We start from the raw sequence: 21,381 nt of genomic DNA, 5'->3' as shown, positions 1-21,381 counted from the left end.
AGCAGTTCAATAGCAGATGAACAGTCATTTTAAAGGAAGGCAAACAGGCAGAAAAGGGTGAGATATGCTAAATTACACAAGAACTGGGCTGAAAATCAGCAGAAACAGGTCATCAGGAGTTTCTACAGCGATCTGTAAAACACAGCAAGGCTCTGTCATGGTTTCGGGCTGTATTTCAGTGTTGGGGATTTTGTTAAAGTTGATGGAATTATGAACGCTGAAAAGTACCCTATGGTCATCAGTCATGGGTTGGACTACCGAGAGCCCGGACTTACTGCTATTACTATAACGGATCATACCTACAGAGAATGAAATAAAAAACAGCCAACATCCAAAGAAGAGCTTTGAATGTTCTTCAAGAAGCCTGGAGAACTATTCCTGAAGACTTCTCAAAGAAATTACAAGAAAGCTGACAGGGTGTGTTGAAGAGTAAAAATGGTCATTCCCAAAAATTCACTTTTGGGCTTGCTAGAATTTTACAAACTTTTTTCTTTGCCTTATAAACTGTATTTCTGTGTATGTCGGTGTATGTTTCATGACATCCCTGCACCCATTTCCCATTTTCCTATAAAGAAATGACATGTGGCTCAAGACTTTTCCACAGTACTGCATAAAATTTAGGACGTACGTCTGACCGAGAGACTGTAAGATCAAGAAAATAAGGAAATATAATGAAGCTTACAGCTCAGTGAAAACAACGTGACATTAGAGTGAATAAGATAGTTTAGATCTTAAATAATAGCCTATGTTCAATAATACTCAACATCACTGTTTCACACATTTTCCTGTGTTTTTCACACCTCCAGCACAATTTATGTTTAAACTGAGTTGCCATTTCCACAGTTGTGTTCCTCTGCAGCTGTCAGGAGTGCACAGGAACACAGAAAGAAACCAAAACTGAAGAGAAAAGTACTGAAATACGTCTAAACCCAAACATCCCTCACAAAAAAATGACAATACTCCTTAAAAAATATATAGATTCAGGCATATACTGCAATAACACTGCATCTTATTACTGTACTGTAGCAGATATGATGGCTCATATATAGATATAAAACCTAAGCTTTAAGATCATTAAATATGGTACAGCAGCTCTCTTTTCTGCTTATCGCACGTCTAAAAATCTGCTTTCACACGTCACAATCTGTAAGCACAGAAAAGGTAAATACATCAGCTTCTATGGAAGACACTGCGGAACAAACTCTCTTCAGTTTCATGGCAATTTCATGTCAGAAGTGAAAACAGAAACAGACTAAACTGACACTTTTCTCACAGACTTTCTGGTAATCTGCAAGAAGAACAAAAAAAGGCTTAAAAAGTTGTAGTTCCTTCTTCGCTCGTCAGGTCTTTCTTCTGGATAAAAACAGTTAAGCTCCATTAGTAGTTAATATAGCTGTTAGCCCTCATGTAGTGTAAGCTGCAGTGGTAAGAGGTTCACACTACCATTAACCCTTTGTGACACAGGGAAAAAGGGAGAAACTGGAGAAAAGAATAAGAATAACTGAAGTGATGCTCAAATATGGGGTTGTGCATGCCTTCTTCATGTGTCTCAGCTCTGTCTCCTCGTCATCAGCAGTCACTTTTGATTCACTGAGTGGAAAATGCTGCTAAAAATAAATTCAAAGTGCTCACACGTAACAGAAAGGTATTTATGTGGTTAATCTTAATCACATCGAGAGTGAATGATAAATGCAGCACTATATCTAAGTGTGTTTATGTAACTTTGTCATTCTTCAGATTAGGCTGACATTTGTCTACTGCCGGAAAAATGGTGGTTTTTACTAGATCCCTGCATCCAGGATGCATTTGCCAGAGAATGAGCTGAACATGAGATCATAAACTCTGTGTTCATCTAATCTAATGCAACTGAGGTCCTGAGTCATAAATAACTGCCGAATGACTTATAATTGCAGAATTTGCAAATAATGTCCTTACTGTTGTTCCACTGAGTTTAATAAAACATGCTTGTAATTTAGTACTAAGCCTTTTCTTGTCTAACTGAATACATTTTTTCTCCATAAATTACATAATTACATTCACAAAACTTCATGGAAATTAAAAAACAAATTCTACATGTCACAATTTTTTAATGACTAAATTACTTTAATGCCCCAAAACCTCGCCTGTTTTTCTGCCTGGGGACTGTCTGAGTTTACTCTGTACTAAAAGCTTTGTTATGTGTCCCTGATCATATGTAACCCGAATGACTTCATTGCCCCAGATGCATTTATAGAGTGTAGACTAGCTCCAACCTTTGAGCCATTTACTAAAAACACTATCATGTGTGACCGGGCTCAATGAGATACTAACTGTAATGGTACTTATACAGTTTATAGCTTTTGTTTAAGCAAAAGTCGTACTAAGATTAAAATATGAGTTTTTTAAAGAGTAATGTGGCCAATTTTATGTAATATTTCCCTGCTGCAGATCATGCCCAGATTTGTCGCCCACCATGGGGCTTTATCAGTAGGCTTAGTTTATGGGTCACTTCCTTTCAAATTATGTGAGCATGTACAGTAATATGGGCATGTGTGTGTATAATTGTGCTGTCCTCTAATCAATTACCTGAAGTTAGTCTCAAACAAAAGGGCATGTGCTAGATGCTGTAGGTGTGTGTGTGTGCCTGTACAGTGAAGCAAAGGTCAGACGTCAGTGCTGTAGGAGCGCGGCGGGGGAGGAAACGTGTCCAAGGGACTGCAGTAGCTCAGAGGGGAGGAGCTCTGAGGGTGAACCGACAGGGGAAGAGACACAGACGGGTTCTCGTAGTAAGTATGGAAGCCGAGACGCTCCCCTCCGTTACGCATGTCGTCTGTGAGTCCCGAGCGCAGGGTGTACGGTGAACAGCTGGGGCAGTGGTGAGAACCCGAATCCAGCTGATCCAGAGAGACGGGGGTGATGGCAGTGCCGTCCATGGCGAGGGCGTTGCAGGCGTTGCATGGAAAGTGAGAAAGAGGATCCGGTCCTGCCATGGAGGCCACGTCCACCTCAGAATCATTTTTCTTACAGCAGTAATACTGCAGGAGGATGACAAAGAAGGCACCAGGGTGTGAGCAAGAAGAACAAGGGTTTGGATGTCTTCTTAAACATTCTGTGATTCTGATTGCTTTATCACAGCAAAATAAAGTTGTGATATCAAAATCAAAATATGAACAGTGACAAACAAAATGCAGTTTAACGTGGTGGGAATAGTTAAAAGTAGTTTTTTTTTCAGAGGTAGGTGAAAAGACTGACAGTGTACTCAGCCAGCTGTCACTAGGCTTTGGAGGGGCAGTCTGCACTGTGCTTTGTGCAAATGTTGAACCACTGACTGCTCTGGCCACCACATCTGCTTTTATTGTAACCAGATCCAGCTGTGACTTGGTACTAGAGTGCTATGTTACATAAATGAGACAGAATGTGGAAAACCATGTTAAGGTGGCAGACAATTAGACTGGGTTATGGCTCAGTCTCGCTAGATTAAAAATAGGACTGCAACATCCTTGAGTTGCCCGGTGACTGAAGTAAATTTTTGGCAAATTTAGGGAACGATTGGAAGTAGGTCGCCTCCAGGTTGAGCGTTCGACAACCTCAATCTCACAGCAACCACTTTTGCTTGTTTGTTTGATTGTTTCTATTTTAACTATTGCAATCTGACTGAAGCCTAGATTATACTCTGTTGTGGACATGGACAACGTCCTGGACAGTCAGACAGCTGAGTACTCATTCCTGTTACTGCTTTTTGAAGTCTGCCAACTTGGTTGGTTGTCTAGTGAATTAAATTTCTTGTTTTTATACTGTATAATTGTCTGTCTTTACCTTACTGACTGACTGTTGCTTTAAATTGGCACCATGTGAATAAAACTGCATTGAAATGAATTTTATGTACGTCACTGGAACCCGAGTCTTAATTTTTAAACGCACACAGATTGCAATCAGCTAAATCAATATGTGGCAACAAGTGCAACTAGTCTGCAATGGGTCTCTTTGGATAAGGTGACTTCATCCAGCTGGTTACCAACTTGTTTGTTTGGTAACCAGCTCTGCCTTGTGGTTATATTTATTAATAAAAGCAAGTGGCTAGCGTCTATGATATTTTGCTAGTAAATTAAAATCCTGGAGCAACTACAACACTATCTGTGGAAACCTTTCTGTTTCAAGCTTGAGAAGTTCAGTCTGGACTCTGATTGTAAGTTAATGCGAATTTCCAATTAGTGTGAATTACTGTGCATGTAGATGGCAACAGATTTGCACTAATTTATCACAGTATTATGTCAAACAGATACCAAGTAACTGCCAACTTAACCCTACTTAATTGCAGACTAATAGCGGACTGTGTCAATTTGCTATTTTTTCACTCACTTTTAAGATGCTAGCTGAGTGGGAGTGGTGCCCATCTTTGAAGCAAGTATTTCAAAGACAATAAGACTGCAAGTTCATTGCACACGGTCACAAACTAGATTAGTTAGTTGAGTTTGTTAAACCAGTAAACATCAGTAATGTAAAAAGAACTTTTGGGTGAACAGCAAACTGCCTAAAAGACCAAGAAACATGAACGTGCACAGTAATACCTGGAGTCTACAGTAACAGAGAACTGCTACAATGCACAGCAGTATCACTCCGGCAAGTATTCCTCCGGTTATGACAATAGTTCCCGCTGACATCCGACCAGCTCTCCATCAAACCCTTCACACAAAATCAACAAAGACAGAAAAGAAGCAAAAAATGCATCAAGATTTACATTTGGATTTCAGTAATGTTAGAATAACTTCTGCAGAATATTTAGCATACTTACGTCCAGCAAAGGTTTCTAATGCCTGAAAAAATAACCAGAGTAAGCTGGATTAGTGTATTTATATGCCATTATTATACAATTGCAACTGATAAAAATGCAATTCCAAAATAAAAGTCCTTCTGGACTTTGTAAAAAAGCAAAGCTGCTTTGCTTCGAGCAAATATGATTCAAACGATTCTGTTTCTGATTGAATCAAATGGCAAACTCTGGTGTATTTGTGCAGAGAACAGGAAACATTTATAAAACTATTTACTCTTTACAAACTGTATTTGCCAGAAGTCTGTCCATACCCCAAACTTACATCGTTATTGGGTTCAAATGGTGAGATATTTTTGTCATATTTTTGCTGAGCTGCAGTTGAATATCACCATATTTTTTGCAGGGTACTGTGCATAAATAGGATATCACAAATTCTAATTTTGACATTTGCTTTTTAGGGATAAAACAACAGAGTAGTTGTATTTTTAAACATTGGCACATGAAGGGTAGCTGTTTAGCACTGCATGCTGTCTTAATGCTGAGCTCATCCCCTCCCAGCTTCTGCTCAACACTCAGTGAACTAACATGAGAGGAATGCTGAACTGCAATACTGAACTATTTCTTTCATTTGTAACCCATCTGCAGTCTATAGCCTCCGGGCTAATGTTTTTTTTGTTTTTTTAATTTTCAGAGGTTAAGTGCTCAGAGCAAAAATAATCTTTTGAAGGCGCCATCAGATCTGAATTCCAACAAACCAACCGAACACACACATAAGAAGACAGCGGGAGAATGTAAGGAGGTAGGAAACCATAGCAGGCCTGAGGACTGTTACTCTCAGAATCACCTCTCTTTGGAACCCCTGCAGGTAGAAAAAGAGGCTTCTGTCAGGAGGAAATGTTTAGCATGAGAAACGCTACAGAGCAGCTGTTGTGCTATGCCGCTGATAATTTCTATGATTCTGTAATTATGTAATTTATATTCAACCAAGCAACTGTTTAGCCTATAAATACAGTGTAGTTATATAATGTGTGGCTTTTAAAAATTAAATAACACACGTGGTTGCCTAAAATGTCTAAAAGTAGTTTATAAAATACGCCCCCAGGCCACATTTTAAGCTGCTTGTTAATACAAATCAGCCACTCACGTGGGAGCAGCCCAATGCATTGCAGCTCAAGTCTGAAGAAGTGCTTAGTTGATTTCAGAGCTCAGAGGAGAATGGCCAGACTGCTTCATGTTGATAGGAAGGCAACTTAGAAAAGTACATTTATAACAACAAAGGTATGCAAATGAGTATCTGTGAATGGATAATACATCAAATCCTTGAAGCAGTGTGCGTGGTCTTCTGTTGTAGCAGCAGTAGACCACACCCCCTGCCACTCCTGCTATCTAAAGAACAGGAAACTAAGGCTACAATTCACATTGGCTCACCAAAATTAGCCAATAAAACACTGGAAAATGTTACCTGCTCTGCTGATTTCTGTAAGTAATTAGAATAATAGGTTGAGAACCTGGTATAAACAACATGAAAGCACGACTCTGTCCCACCTTGTATCAACAGTTCCAGCTGCTGCTGGTGATGTAAAAGGCTGGAAGTCTTTGGGGCCCTTAGTGCCAGTCAAGCATTGTTTAAACACCACTCCATACACAAGTGTTGTCCCTGACTATGTCCATCATAGTATGACCACAGTGTACCCATCCTCTGATGGTTGCTTCCAGCAGGATAGCACGCCATGTCACAAAGCTCAAATTATCTCAAACTACTTTCTTGAAAATGACAGTAAGTTCACTGCTCTCCAATGGCCTCCACAGTCACCAGATTTCAGTTCAATAGAGCAACTTTGGGATGGGGTGGAATGGAAGATTGATATCACGATAATAATAATGCTATCACGTCAAAAATAACCAAAGCCTGTGAAGAATGTTTCCAGCATCCAGTTGAATCTATGCCATGAAGAATTAAAGTCAGTTCTGAATGCAAAAAGGAGTAAAGCCACATGTACCTAATGAAGTAGCTGGTGGGTTTGTATTACAGCCGCTGTTTCATGACAAAGAATCTGTTCTTTCTATATAACCCATAAATAGGCATACAAAGGAATGAATCACGCTCACTCCAGAATACTTAAAACAACTGGGAGCTGTTTTGAATTGGAAAATAACACTCAATGTGTGGTTGAATTAATCTGCTGAATGCAGAAGCACATTCTCTGCATACTAATAATATGTGTGGCATTTCATACAAGTATGTGCAGCACAGTTTCAGCATAATAATAATACGTTCAAGCGATATGTCGCTTGTCCTTTTTTTTACTGTGACAGCTTCAAAATCACCTCTCACTGCTGCGCTGATAGCTGCCACCATGAAATCTCCTGGATATTATCAGGGCATACTGTCACATGAACCCAATTCCTCTCCCCTTTTCTTTGCTTTGCAGGTAAATAACCTTAAGCAAACAGATCTGATTGACACTGAGACACAAAAAAACTGTGTAAAGAAATAAAAGAAAAGAAAGAAATCAACGCAGATGCACGTATATTTATCTCCAAAGCGCACAGCAAATTTACTGTCTCGCCTCAAAAAAATCTGCTTCTAAACAAGCCTGTCTGAGAGAAAGCACTAAATTAGCTGCGTGCGAGCGATAAAGAACCCCATGTGTGTGTGTGTGTGTGTATGTCTTAATTTCATTTTACTGGCAGTGACATCAAAATACTAAATAAACAAACAACCACGGCGCAGAATACCCAAATTAATCCACTCAGAGAGTGACCTCTTATATCAGCTTTTAAATTTCATGATTTTGACATTAATTTAGACAAATTTGCATGGCTGCGTTCGGGCAGAAATATTCATTTTAGGCACTGCCATTATAGTAATTACAACACCAGAAGACTCTATTTATCTACCGTTCAACTTGATTAACTAAAACATCCAGATATTTCTCACTGGAGTAACAGCGTTTAATTATGCCAATTAAATGGATTCAAACAAACAAAAAAACCCAACTTCCCTTTATATTAATGCACGTTTGTGAAAGCTGTGAGCTTTCGAAAGCAGTAATTTGCAGTTAATTTACATTTCATTGACTAATTAATAGATTTAACTGTTCTGGGATTTGATATTTTGACATCTGGTAAATCTCAGCAGGAAGATTAAATAAAAAGAATAGTTCATAATTGGGCGGCTTGGTCAGCTGCCAGCGAGAGGTTTTGCTGCTCTGTCCCTTTATTTGTCCGATGTATCATTAATGAGGTTAATGACCCTGAACAATGAATAAACTTGAATCTCTATTTTATAGAGATAGTACAATCACATAAAGCACTACATCTCTTTCAGTATGTGTGCGGCCTGAAATGAGTATGTGAGCCTCCCTCTCAGAGAGCTCACTTCTGCAGTATCTTCCATTGCGTCATCGTACTAAATTATATACACCATGGACCGCGATAATGTCGTTAAAAGCGATGTGAAGTCTCTTTTGCTCCCCATTTCTCCATCCCCTCCCCGTCTAGCTCACAATCTCACGTCTCCTTACTCCTCTTTGTGCATCTTATCTTTTCTTCATTCTCTTTGTCTCTCATTTACTCTTTGAAGAATATCCTACTTTTTCCAACATGCCATACATCGTTCCGGGCGCAGGCTATCGACTTAAATTTAAGACCTGTGTGCAACTACTGTGGCACATGCATGCAAAATTCATAACCTTCTCTGAAATATATCAACAAAGGCGCAGCAATGGAATCTTTCTAGAAAGAAAAATAAGTCACTTTGACTAACACGCGACCAAATTATGCTAGAGAGGGAGCGCTGAGGTAAAGCCTCAGATTAGAGAGTTTCCAGTAGACTGGAGAGACAAACATGCCAAGTGACAGAGGTTGGAAGACTCAACTTTAATGCTGTCATCTTATCCAACACAATTCATGTATGACTCCCAGTGGGTTCAGAGCTGTCTGATTTAGCTGGGAAGCACACACACACACACTCATAATACCACATAAAACCCTTAGATTTAACTGTGGTCTGAAAGAAGGATCTACTACAATCCTGTCAGTGGCTGACTTGGACAAGTGACACTGAAGAAAGGGGATGAAGCTGTCTCAGAGGAGCCAACAGGCATCTGATTTCCACAACACAGAAGCTACATAAAGTCATTATGTGTACCAGTCCCAGGTGACCTGTACACTCTAGTTATACAGACTGTATTTGTCAAGTCAGCTTCAATCACAGAAAGAAAGGATCCACTTCCTCACTGTACAAAAAGCAGCGCTGAAGGAAATGTAAATCCCTGAGATTTGCAGGGATTTTGAGAGTTGCCAAGAAATGATGTAAAGTATATGTGCAAATGAGAGACAGGGAGGCTCTTAAGCAGTCAGCAACATTGTCACTCTTGACTCAAAACACTGAGCGTCTAGCAGGGTTGGGCAAAAATTCAATTTTGACTTCAGCTCATTATTATTTTCACTGTCAATTAATTTGTACTGAGAGAAGAGAGCAGGTGGAGGAGAACCTGGGGAGGTGACGATATGCACTGGAGAGAAGAGGACTGAAAGTCGGAACAAGCATGAAAGATTATGTGTGTGATTGAGAGGGAGACAGGTGGAAGACTGAATCTGCAAGCAGTAGATGTAGAGAAGGTTGATGAGCTTAAATATCTGGGGGTCTGCCATCCAACGAAAAGTGTAATGGAGAGGGGGAGAGAGTGCAAGCACGGTGGAGTGTGTGGAGATGAGTGTCAGGGATGATTTGTGACAGAGGGATAACAGCAAGAGTGAAAGGGAAGGTTTACAAAACAGTACGGAGACATGCTATGAGGTATGGTTTGGAGATGGTGGGACTGACACAAAGTGTAGAAGTGAAGGAGGACACGGAGTAGGTTGGTGTGACAGTGGGGGATGCTAGGGACAGGCAGAGAATTCGCTGTGGCGACCACCTGCTTCTCATCAGCAGTGATGATTCTTGGCTCACAGGTTGGCTGAGTTTTAAAGAGAAGTTTGTGTTTGATTTGAGGTTCATGGTGCTGCCGCAAATAGGCACATACAACAGGTAAAAACAGGACTTCCAATTAATGATCTAAACATAGCAGCAGTGCTGGAAGGGTTCAGAGGTGCACAAGGATGTCCTCGATGGGACAAAATTTAAATCAGGTCATGCTTTTTGCTTTATATTGGACACACTGTTAGATTTCATTTATTATGAATGATCTTAGGCATCAAGAATTTGTCCTTGGTGGTTTTCTGATATTTCTGCCATCTTCTGGGAATTCTCTGACATTTTTGTAGACGATTTGATTAATTGATTACTCAGAAAGAACATAGAAAGATGACTTTATTGAACACCCGAGTCTCAAAAGGTCTGTGTGCATAAATAAAAAAAATCGTTACCAGAAAGAAACTCAGAAAGAAAAATTCAACCACAATACCACAACTTTATTGATCCTTTTGGGAAGTTGTTCTTATATTTTGAGCGAACGCATCTGTATGGAAACAGCCAGCAAGTTGACTCAACTGTCTGAATTTTGGAGTCTGGGTTAATGATACAGCAGATAAATTCAACAATCGCAGGTTGGGAACCTTCCTCATAGAAAATACAAGGCATTGAGTTGCTATAGTCTCTGACTGGCCTCCTCTTCTTCTCTACTTGTGAAAAGCCATTAAAATTCTTGCATGCAAAGACAATAAATCATCAACTTTAATACAAATACACATGCTAAGAAAAACTAAACCTGTTATACTGCATTACACCATATTTACCCTGATGTTATATTCGTCTCTAGCATATACTTTATTATTAGTATTACTTAAAAATCACATTAGCCTTGCTGTAGCACAGATCAGAAAAGTGACTCTTCTTCTTCTTCTGCTTTTTTCTCCTCTCCCTCCCTTTTTCGTTCACATACAACATGCACATGAAGAGTTCATTAGAAAGATGATTAAACCTTTGTTCAAGCTACCACAAAATCCTCTCATTTCGACCTCCGCAATGTTAGAAACGCTGAGAGAGGTGAAGAGGTTTCACACTCCACTTGCAGAACTATATTTAGCAGTTTTGCCATCTCTTAACACAGTGAAAAGCACGAGATGAGAGGCAGAAGAGAGAGGTGTCATATTTTAATTCGTTTTCTCTGCGGGAAATGAAACGATCCTCGCATACAGCTACATGCAAATGAACACGCACGCACCCACAACCAAAAACACCCCTGATCGAATGCTGAAGAGGTAAAAACACAGCTTCCCTCAGAACTTTCACGTGGGACGATGTGGTGATGATTAGTGTTGTGAAGCTGGGAGGTTCTTCTCCCATGTGATGCCTGAGTGAACTGTGGAAATTAGAGAAGCTATGACAGGAAACTTTAATTAGAAAACTCTCTGCTATACGGTAAAGCAGTGGACGACAGCAGATCATTAGATGAAAAGTGATCCCGTATCTGTTCAGTCAATCTGAAGCTAAAAGGAAAATTAGCTTAGGTTTGCAGCAAAGGCTGGAAATGGGGAGGAAATTTAATTCGTTCAGTTCAATTCAGTCTATTTATATAGTTCCAAATCACAACAGCACCTTACTGTATACATCATTTCAATTGCTTTATGTGGTAAGGTAAAGACCCTGCAATATTAGATAGAAAGCCCAACAATCACAAGCAGTAGGCCACAGTGGGAAGGAAAAACTCCCTTTTAAGAGGAAGAACGAGGTGCAGGGAGGGGCAGAGTGGGCGTGAGCACAAAAGGCAACCTACAGGAGAGAGTGTCATAACCACACTTCTGAAAACGTATGCTAAAACTTGAAGTGCACTTCCCTAGAAATGTTACTAGGGAACTAGTAACAACTATTGTGATCTGTCCACTACTGTCCATTTCTCCTATCCATTTATGGTTGCTTGTTTGAGTGGATTAGTGAAAGATTAATACTTATAGCCTCAATATAAGGACTCACAGATTTAGCAAATTCCTGGAAGGAGACAGCAGAAAATATCATGAGGGAATGTACAAAGAAGGGAAAACCTCACAGCGTTTTATTCGTGTCTGTTGTTACTGGCACTGCATGCACAACACCAAGACATGACCACAATGTAATTAATGCATAATGAACCAGACACATGCATAAATGTTGGCAACAAGCCTAATTTAAAACCACTTTTACTTGTCTAAAGTGTCACAGACTAGGAATGTCACAATACCACCAATACCAGTGCAATTATATGATCCTTTATAACCAGTTTAATACCAAAACTAAATGATTAGGCTATGTACCAAATCATAAACACCTGACGTGTTGCTGGCAGACTGTTAATATTATGTATCATTGAAAGGACAGACTTGAATGTTAGGCTAGTTCATGGGTAGCACTGCCCAAATTAGATGAGTTTAAGTATCAGGGGGTCTTTTTCATGAAAGAATGAATACTATGTCACTCTCTTGCGGTGAACAATGAGGTGAGCCTGAAAGCAAAGAGCTGCAACTATTCAACATCAAAAGGAGCCAGATGTGGTGGTTTGGGCATCTGTCCAGGACATTTCTTTGGTCCCTCCCAAGTGAGGTGCTTCGGGCATGTCGTACTGGAAGGAAGCCCAGGGGCAAACCCAGGACATGATGTAGAGATTATATCTCTCGACTGGATTGGGAACGCCTTGATGTCCTTCCAGATGAGCCGGAGATGCATCCAGCATCAGAAGATGGATGAATGGATGTCTAACTGCTCAAAACTTATATACATATCATTGAAAAACTACTAAAGCTACTACTATGTCAGAAAGGCGGTGTGCAAGATTTTCAATATATGCCTTTTAAGTTCTTATTTAATAGGAACTAAAAGATATGGATAAAGGTTAGCATGTGGTTAATTTTTTATAAATAAAGAGATGAGTTTACAAATGGAGAAAGGAAGAAAGAGAGAAGGAAAGCGGGGAGGGATCAAACGGGGAGAGTAGGGAAGCAGGAGAAGGTGGCAGTGCCTGAGTGGCTGAATGATATACCCACTCTTAAATAATGATATGAATATTTCGTTGAGGTGGCCTTCAACTTTGCGCCGCAAATCACAGCAGGTTCTTGCAATTTTAAAGCCCCGGGGCTTCAATTATTCAGGTATCATTCCTTTAACAATATTTTTCCATCACAGGACAATTTAGCCAGGTAGTAAAATCGGGGACTTTTCTGCCTTGTCTGCCTCTGAAAGCACTCATCTCAGCGTGTGAGGAGAGGAACACATCCACATCTAAGACAGAAACACCCACTATCAGAAGGGTGCAGAAGGGAACAAAGGCAGCCAGAGGGAGGAAGGTGGTGTGTGTGTGTGTGTGTGTGTGTGCTAGATTTCATTATGAAATACTCAGAAAATGAGTCTCAGAAATACACATTTTTCCTTATGACTGACGGCACATGAACTTAATCAGGTCTCCTGTTGCGTTTGATGCGGTTACTGCATGTCCTAATTACCTCGTTGTCAATTATTTTTTGTATTACTTATGACTGAATGCATCTCAGGGGTTCTGGGGATGAATTTCTTTCACAGTATGCCAAAAAAAGGAGGTTATACAGAAATCCAAGTACACTCTTGAGATCCGAATTGAAGATCCACAGCAAGAGCAGAAACACAACTTTCCTTTGCACAGCTTGCCCAGAGGTTCAGAATAGAGATCAGAGGCACAGCACGAACTTGTGGCCAAAGGTTTACAGTGCTGGCTTCCTGTAACAAACAGTGCCAGAGACATAGCTGTACCAAAAGCACCCTTACCTTTAGAAGTCAGCATCTGGGGGAGAGCATTCTCTGCTGTGCTGCAAATCCCCCCTGGAAAACCCCAAAAAAGACCTGACATCAGTTATAACAATGATTTCAAGAGATGCCTCAGGGCCCCAGCAGTGATGTGGTCAGCACTGCGGCTACAGTAAATGAACGAGTTTGTCTCAAAGTGGGGATGGGTCTGTCTGCATTCCCATCAAAAATCCACTCATCCATCAATTTTCACATCATTAATCGCTCACCCAATCAATGACACATTTTGCCCCCTGTCAGTGCTCATATTACCTCATAAAGACATATGGAAGTTGTCATAATCGTGGAAATTAAAGCACATTTTCTGGTCATTCACGCCACAATAACCTCTGAGATCTTTTTCATCCTAGTCCAATGCAATCAGACAACTGTACGCAAAATTACTAGAAAGAGCTGTGAGATAGATGTTAAACCCTCTAAAAATAAAAATCGAGTTTACTCACCTTACTGTCCACATCATTTCAAGTAACGTCTAAACTACTACTACAGTAGAGGCGATTTTTCTTTTTTCTTTTTTGGGGGCGAAATAAAATTGAAAATCCTTACTTTTGCGATATAAACACATCTAATGCTTTAACCGAATTGGCGGCTGGAGGTCAATTTAACAGCTGTTACATCACTGATTAGCCTCGTTTTACTCAATTAAGCAGATAAATTAATGCGCACAGCTGTTAAGTGGCGCGCGGATGACTGTAAATCCAGGATGCCCTACCTTTTCGGACTGAATGTCTCAGCAACCTGTTAGAGAGACGTTTCTTTTCTTTTCTTCCCTTCTTCTTATTTGCACCGCTGTCGGTCCGGTGTTACGCGGCTCCACAGACAATAAAGTCCAGTGATTTCCTCTCCAGCACCGGTCATTAAAGGTGCCCGGAGCCCCCCTGTGCTGGCTCTACAACCGGAATCATCACGTCATTATCCGCCGTTGGTTATCCCCTCTTGACCACGGTTTTACTCACAGCATGGAGCCAGTGAGGGCCTGTGGGAATTCTCATGGCATCCGACCGCTCTGTGAAGCGCTAAAGACGGATGAGACCAGGCGGTAGTCCGGCTGCAGAGTGTCACCGCTCGGCATGGCCGCGTTTTCAGCGAGGTTCTCTGGGGGCGTTTCGGCACCTGCTACCGCCGTGCCCGGTGGGGCGGGGTAGAAAGAACAGTGGGAAGAGTGAGACGGTGTCAGCTGTACCGTGTGATATCATTTTACAGGACGATGGAAGGGGTGGTGATGGTAGTGGTGGGGGGCAGAAGGTCGTCACCAGTATGACATGAAAGCGTAAAACGGGTGCATGATATGCTCGGCTGCAGCGGGAGAGGTACACACGGACTCTGCGGAATCCAAAGGACATCCAAAACATGTCATGCCACTTGTCTCAGTAAGTCGTAAGCTTGAAAGAATCCAGAAAACCAACCCGCCATATCATGTCTACACAGGATTTGAGATATTTTGACAGGAAAATCTCCCCAGTAAAAAAAGAAAAGTTGTGGGGAAAGAAGAGGTTAAAAGGCTGAGTGACACACACACACACACACACACACACACACACACAAATTAAGAATTGAAGCTGCCCCTGGATCTGATTAATGTGCAGCAACTATATAGCAAATATAGAGGTCATACTCAAGGGTGAGCGGTGGCCTCGCTTCAGTGCTCCACTTTTACTTTCCTCTCTGGTTAAGGACTACAAAATGCAACAAGTAGGTTACAGGCTACACAAAACAGCTACTAAAAAAACTCGAGCCACTATTTGTGCTGTCCTTGGTGCTGAAGTCGACTATAAGCAAAACAGAGGGCAGGGTGATACGCAGCTAAAGGACTGTTCCATAAATCTCATCGTCATCCTTTTAAGTCCCTCAAGCAGCTGCAGACAACTCTCTCAAATGACTTGAGCAAACAAGGTCCATCATGACAGTAATATCCACATAGCATGCACTGTGTGCATAAATATTTGGAAAGTGTTCTGCCTTGAGTATTCTAGTCTTACCACCTGCGCAGAGAGATTTAAAAAATCTTTTAAAAGATGTACGATAGGAGGTTAGATCCACAAATATGTTATTCTAAACTATTGGCTCACGCAGTGTTTAACAAAGCAGTGAACACTCTTCTCATCAGTGTTTCATAGAGAGTCATGCTCTCTGAGTGACCTTTTTACAACATGATGTTAGCCTTGTTCCACCAGCACTGCATAATTTGTCGCCCCTAATCTAATTTTATTAAAATCTGTATTTTCTTTATGTTATTTTTGAAATCCTATTAAAGTTTGTATAGCTACTGAAGAGCTTTGGCATGTTTCCATATGAAAAATAAGTTTAATTCACACTGAAAAGTCAGAAAATGTAAAAAAATAAATAAATAAATAAAAATAAGTCTTTCATATAGATGTAGCCCTTGAAATAGCTGAATTATTTAGGCATGCTCGGTTAATGTTTTGCTGCAAATATTCAACAGGATTGTACATAAAAGAGAGAGAGAGAATGTTTATAGGTTGAGGCATCATTATTGACCAAGGAATACCTCACGATAGATTTTTGGTCAAAGGTTTTATAAACAGCATTTGGAAGGTTGTGGTTGCTGCTTCAGTGAAATCTGATCACAAACAAATGGAGAGAAAAAAGCGACTCCACAGATGCTTTAATGTTGATAACTGAACACCTAATACTTACGCATGTGTATATTCAGTTTTGGATACAGCGAGCTCGTTGCATTTATTCAACAATACATTTAATCCTGAGGAGTACAATTTGCCTAATAATTGTGTGTGCAGTATAATGAGGAGATTTAGTCTGGCTAAACTTGTCTAAGTATAATCTTGATCCAGAAAATGGCTCTTCAGCATTTCTCTGCTTCCCTGTGTCTCTCTGGGTAAGTTAAGCTAGCTTTGTAGCAGGGGGCTGATGAAGGCAGGCCAGTGGGGAGCGCTGAGATTACTGCTCAAATTGAATAAAGGAGTCGACACATTACAGCAGCTTAGATGATACACCCCACTGCACTGATTAACTCAAAACAAGCTCAGTGTTATACACGGGAAACAGAAACACACATAAACACAAAGCCTACAAGCCATGCGCATAAACCTGGCCAGCCCCCCTCTTTAACACCATTTTTTTCCTGCATTTACCTTCTCTCAATTTCTCTCTGCTACACACACGCGGCTCACAACCGCTCGCCGTGGCCTCTGCCTCATGACTTGAGTTCATTACTGCCTTGGCAGGAGTCCTCCTATGAAATTAGAATGACAACAGGAATGACACAGAGTGTAGCGGTGGAAAGTTTACACAGGGTGAAATCGAAAGAGAGTGTGTGCGTGTGCGCACGTTAAACAAATCTAATCTAATCGTCTCTGATTCATGGGCAAGCTTGTCTGCATGCATTTGCGATACACTTCCTCTTTGCGTATGTACCCAGTCTAGGAGATGGAGACAGAGAGCAGATGAGACAGAATGGCTTCTGACAGGAAAGCACAGCATGAGCACAACTCTCTGGGACAAAGTCGCAAAGCCTTTCTCAGCAGGACCACCAGCTACTGTTGACAGTGCCGGCTGAGTTTATTTGCTGGTAGTACAACTTGTGACACAGTTACATAGCCCAAAGGCTGAATTAGAACTTTCTTAACCAAAGAAGCACTGGGAAGCTGCTGGTCTCCATGGTTAGACACCAAGGAAAGGCTACTTCTCCAGTTCCTCAAAAGCAAAAGACACTAGCAGTGAATGAGCAGATTGGATGCTGCACATATGCCTTGTTTCCGCTGCAAATTTTACCCCAGTTTCATGGTTTGTCTAGAAACAAGTTGTTAGAAATGTCATCCTTTATTTGTGTAGCATTTAAAGATAAAGACAAATACATTTTTACCCAGGTGAGCAGTATTGAATGGCTGTCATTTGTTTGCCTACTTTGTATCACTGAGACTCTAGACTTTGGTCTAAATTTGCAGTACTTTATACATTTTCCTGGCCTGAAAAGTGAAGCCGGCGCAGAAGCATAGGGTGACTCCTTTGAGTGTAAAATAAGACACCAGAATGGGGAAGAAAGGTATTTAAGGGACTTGGTTGTTAGTGTAAGACAGGCTGGTCGGAATATTTCAGAAACTGCTGATCTACTGGAATTTTTCCAAACAACCATGTCTAGGGTTTAAACAAAAAAACAAAAAACAGTTTATGTCAGGGGTCAGAGAAGAATGGCCAGCCTGCTTTGAGCCAAAATGGAGGCAACAGTAGCTTAAATAATCATTTGTAACAACCAAGGTATGCAGAAGAGTGTCTATGAATGCACAACAAGTCTAATCTTAGAGCAGATGAGCTACAGCAATGGCGGACCACTCTGGGTGCTGCTACAGGAAACTGAGGCTACAGTTTCAATGGCTTTAACAAAACTGGACTCTAGAAGCCTGGAAAACATTGGCTTGTCTGATCTGTCTGAAGGTTGTGTCATTGTGACACATTTAGATGGCGGGTGTGTAAAAACACTGGTGGTATAAACAATGCTAGTGGTGGTGTAATGGTGTGTGAGATGTTTTTTTGGCATATTTTGGGTCCCTTAGTACCAGCTGAACATCGTCCCACAGCGTACCTGAGTATTGCGGCTGACCGCAGTACACCCATCTCCTGTTGGCTGCTCCCAGCTCTTTAACACACCATGTCACAGAGCTCAAATCTGATTTCCTACACATGAAACCGTGTAACCAAATAGCCTCCAGAGTCACCAGATCTCAACACAATACAATAGAGCACATTTGGGAAGTAGTGGAACGGGAGACTCGCATGCTGGATGTGCAGCTGCCATGTCAATATGGACCAAAAGCTGTGAGGAATGTTTCCAGTACCTTAAAAGAATTAAGAAAGCTCTAAAGGTAAAAGAGGGACCAACCCAGTACTAGCAAGGTGTACTCAATGAAATGCCCAGTGATTATATAACAGCAACCATATGTATGTGTCCAATTTCACTGCAGGTGCAAACTTGCATGTGACAAATAAAGGTTTGTTTGATTGATTAATTTGATTGAACTATTAGTTTGTTATAAAGTACAGAATGTTCAAAATGGAATTATTTTGGCTAATCAGTTTAATATTTACAAAAAAACAAAACAAAAAACAAGACACTTTAAGTGTCTGGACTTCTTTAAGTTGCTTGAAGACGTTTCACCTCTCATCCGAGAAGCTTCTCCAGACCCCCAAAAACACTTTCCTGTAAACCTCAATTGAATTTTGATTTGATTTCTAATTAGGTCATTTTTGCATGCTGGTAGAGCAAATTAAGCTGTGCACATGGTAAAAATTATCCTCAGAACGTTAGCACTGCTCCTGTGAGCAGACTGGCTTTGTAGCGTCTAAGTCAAAGCGCTGTTTGTCTCAGAGGCTACACTGCAGGCTAAGATGTGGTTTTTTTGTTGTTGTATTCGTTTTTCACGACAACTGTGAACAAAACACATCACATGGAATCTGGTCTTTTCTTAGTCCTGATGTGGGCCACTTCTATATGTGGTCCCAAAAGAGATACTTTTTTCCTTCTCCTCAGTCTGAACAGTCAAATAAGAAATCTTTAATGTCATTTGTCTAACCGGAGTGTGCTCTCTATCCAAACCAGAGTCGCTAACATATCTGTAGACACAGAAAACACAATATATAACCAAGAAATTACAATGAACCTTTTCTAAAATAAAAACATATCAAAAAAACACCACTTCAAACTTCAGACAAAGCCTGAAAACTTGCCAAGTAAAGAAAAAAAAAAACCTGATGTCCCACAACCCATTTATGTCAAAGAGGAGAATATAGCTACAGTTTAAATTATGCGAGTAAAAGCACAAGCTGATTAACTTTTAATAGACCTGCTCTTATATATAGTACATTACTAGCAGGATAACAAAACAGGAACATTGCATGAACCAGACTCTGAGACAACCTCAGTGAATACGTTAAGCTGAAAGTCTGGTTCCCTTGCACCTACTTTAAATGAGTGCTTACATGCACCACTCTTCCAAAGGCCAAATAGCCTTCACAAGTGTTTTTTTTTTACACCTAAATAAACTCAAGTGCCTTCAGTGGCCTCTGAGCTCACCAGATTGAGGCATCAATAAACCTTTATGTGAAATCCTGGAGGGTGAGTAAGTAGAGTGTGAAACTAGATTTTCAACTCCTTCAACCTTAAAGATGTTTTTGGGTATAGTACACACAGTTTGGGAGAGGCAGGCCTGTAGCAGCAGTACAGAGAGGACTGAAGCTTTCCTGAAGCTAGCGTTTGTTCTTATTAGTTCAAATTCAAAATGCCCTCCCTCCCTCCTCCCCTCCCTTTCCTCTTCAAAGCTGCAGTATCTTGAATTTAGTGTTATGTAGGACAAGTAGCCAGTTCTTAATATCCTGTATTCTCCACAGAGGAGATTTATGCAGCTGATCTACCACTGAGGCAATGCTTAGACCAATATAGTCAAAGCTAATTAGATCTGTTTGTCACCACCAGCAATGCTCTGCGGTGCTGTAGAGTAGAACATATTTGCTGCCATACATCCAGAACGATCAAATTAATTCCACATTGTACCATTAAAAGGAGTGTAGAAACATGATCCCTCCCACAGGTAGCATTGATCAAATTTTAACCAGGCTTCATTTTTCCCCCCTTATTTTGTGGTATTACCAAGAAGCAGTTGTTTTTATTATCTCACCCTATTATAATCTATGATTTGTTGATTATATTTTGTATCAATATGCATTATAATCCAAATCTGTGAGAAAGTGACTAAATGGGTCAAATCTGGGGGCCATGAGGGATGCTCTCTGCAACTTCTGGACATAGCCAGCGGCTGTTTGACACCCCTGCACCTCCTGAAGCTCCATTGTTCAACTGAAGGAAAAAGCACCCCAGACCACTGTGGCACGTAGAAAACATCTCAGGTGGCTTGTCATGCCAGTAACCTTGGAAACCATCAGGACCATCAAGGTTAAATTGTTCTTATCAGAGAATAAAACTTTCTTCCACCCTTCAATGTCCCATGTTTGGTGCTCTCTTGCAAAGTCCAAATGGTCAGTTCTGTGGCGTTCAAGGGGACGAGGCCTGGCCTTTGAAGACATTTTTGGTTTTTGGAGCCCAACTTCAGTCTCAGTTGCCGTCTGATGGTTACGGAACTGCAGTCGGCACCAGTAACAGCCTTAATTTGGGTCGAGGATCGTCCAGTGTCTTGACGGACAACCAATTGGATCCTCCAGCTCAGTGCTGGTGAAATTTTTTTGGGTCTTCCACTTGACTTTTTCGTTCCATGACTCTCAGGATCATTTAAGAAATTCAAAATGACTGTCTTAGTGCATTCCACCTCAGCTGCGATGGCGCGCTTTGAGAGCCCCGATTTATGCAGTTCAACAACCCGACCACGTTCAAAAAGGGAACGTTTTTTTGCCTTTGCCAACAGAACGTCGTGACAGTGTGACTACCTGACAGAAAACGACAACGAATCCATATTTTTGCACAGATTGGGCCTTTTAAAGGCATGTGGTCTCAAACTTTTGATCAACTCTAAAACAGCATGTTTCAGTTTAAGTGTTGTTTTCAATAAATTGCATGCTCAAAAGAATTTTTTGTCTGACTGCCATTTCTTCTTGTTGCACGTTGAAGCTCCACTTGGAACCTTGTTAAGATCCAACCATGCAAAATAAATTTTTTGGCCATTTTTCAAGTGGTCTTAAACTTTTGATCGGGACTGTACTTCCATCATTTTTAAAATAAAAACTTTTTCTTTTGTTTGCCCTACGAATCAATCAAACTTACAACGGCACCTAACTCATGGATGAAGCAGTGTCGTGACGAAACATAACAAACAACTTAGCACAGAACTAGTTTTAAATTATATCTTTACGAACTTTACTAGCAACCTCTTGTAAAAACACATCAGTTATT

The 21,381-nt window shown here is 40.7% G+C and overlaps 1 protein-coding gene across 1 annotated transcript; it reads right to left on the bottom strand.

The window, feature by feature from the left end:
* Nucleotides 1–419: 419 nt before the first annotated feature.
* Nucleotides 420–14,596, bottom strand: LOC102775920 (protein FAM163A-like). The gene is made up of 5 exons (XM_006798381.2): nucleotides 14,218–14,596; nucleotides 13,467–13,520; nucleotides 4,772–4,793; nucleotides 4,548–4,662; nucleotides 420–3,014 (listed from the first exon to the last, which is right to left on the bottom strand). The coding sequence occupies exons 4-5, from the start codon at nucleotides 4,638–4,640 to the stop codon at nucleotides 2,643–2,645; spliced, it is 465 nt and encodes a 154-aa protein (XP_006798444.1). The 5' UTR covers nucleotides 4,641–4,662; nucleotides 4,772–4,793; nucleotides 13,467–13,520; nucleotides 14,218–14,596; the 3' UTR covers nucleotides 420–2,642.
* Between the last annotated feature and the right edge of the window lie 6,785 nt (nucleotides 14,597–21,381).

The sequence above is a fragment of the Neolamprologus brichardi genome, chromosome 19 (genome assembly GCF_056152115.1).
Source record: "Neolamprologus brichardi isolate AB-2024 chromosome 19, ASM5615211v1, whole genome shotgun sequence".
Lineage (NCBI taxonomy): Eukaryota > Metazoa > Chordata > Actinopteri > Cichliformes > Cichlidae > Neolamprologus > Neolamprologus brichardi.
Note: the sequence above shows the minus strand (reverse complement) of the source record. Positions and strands in the feature narration are given on the sequence as shown.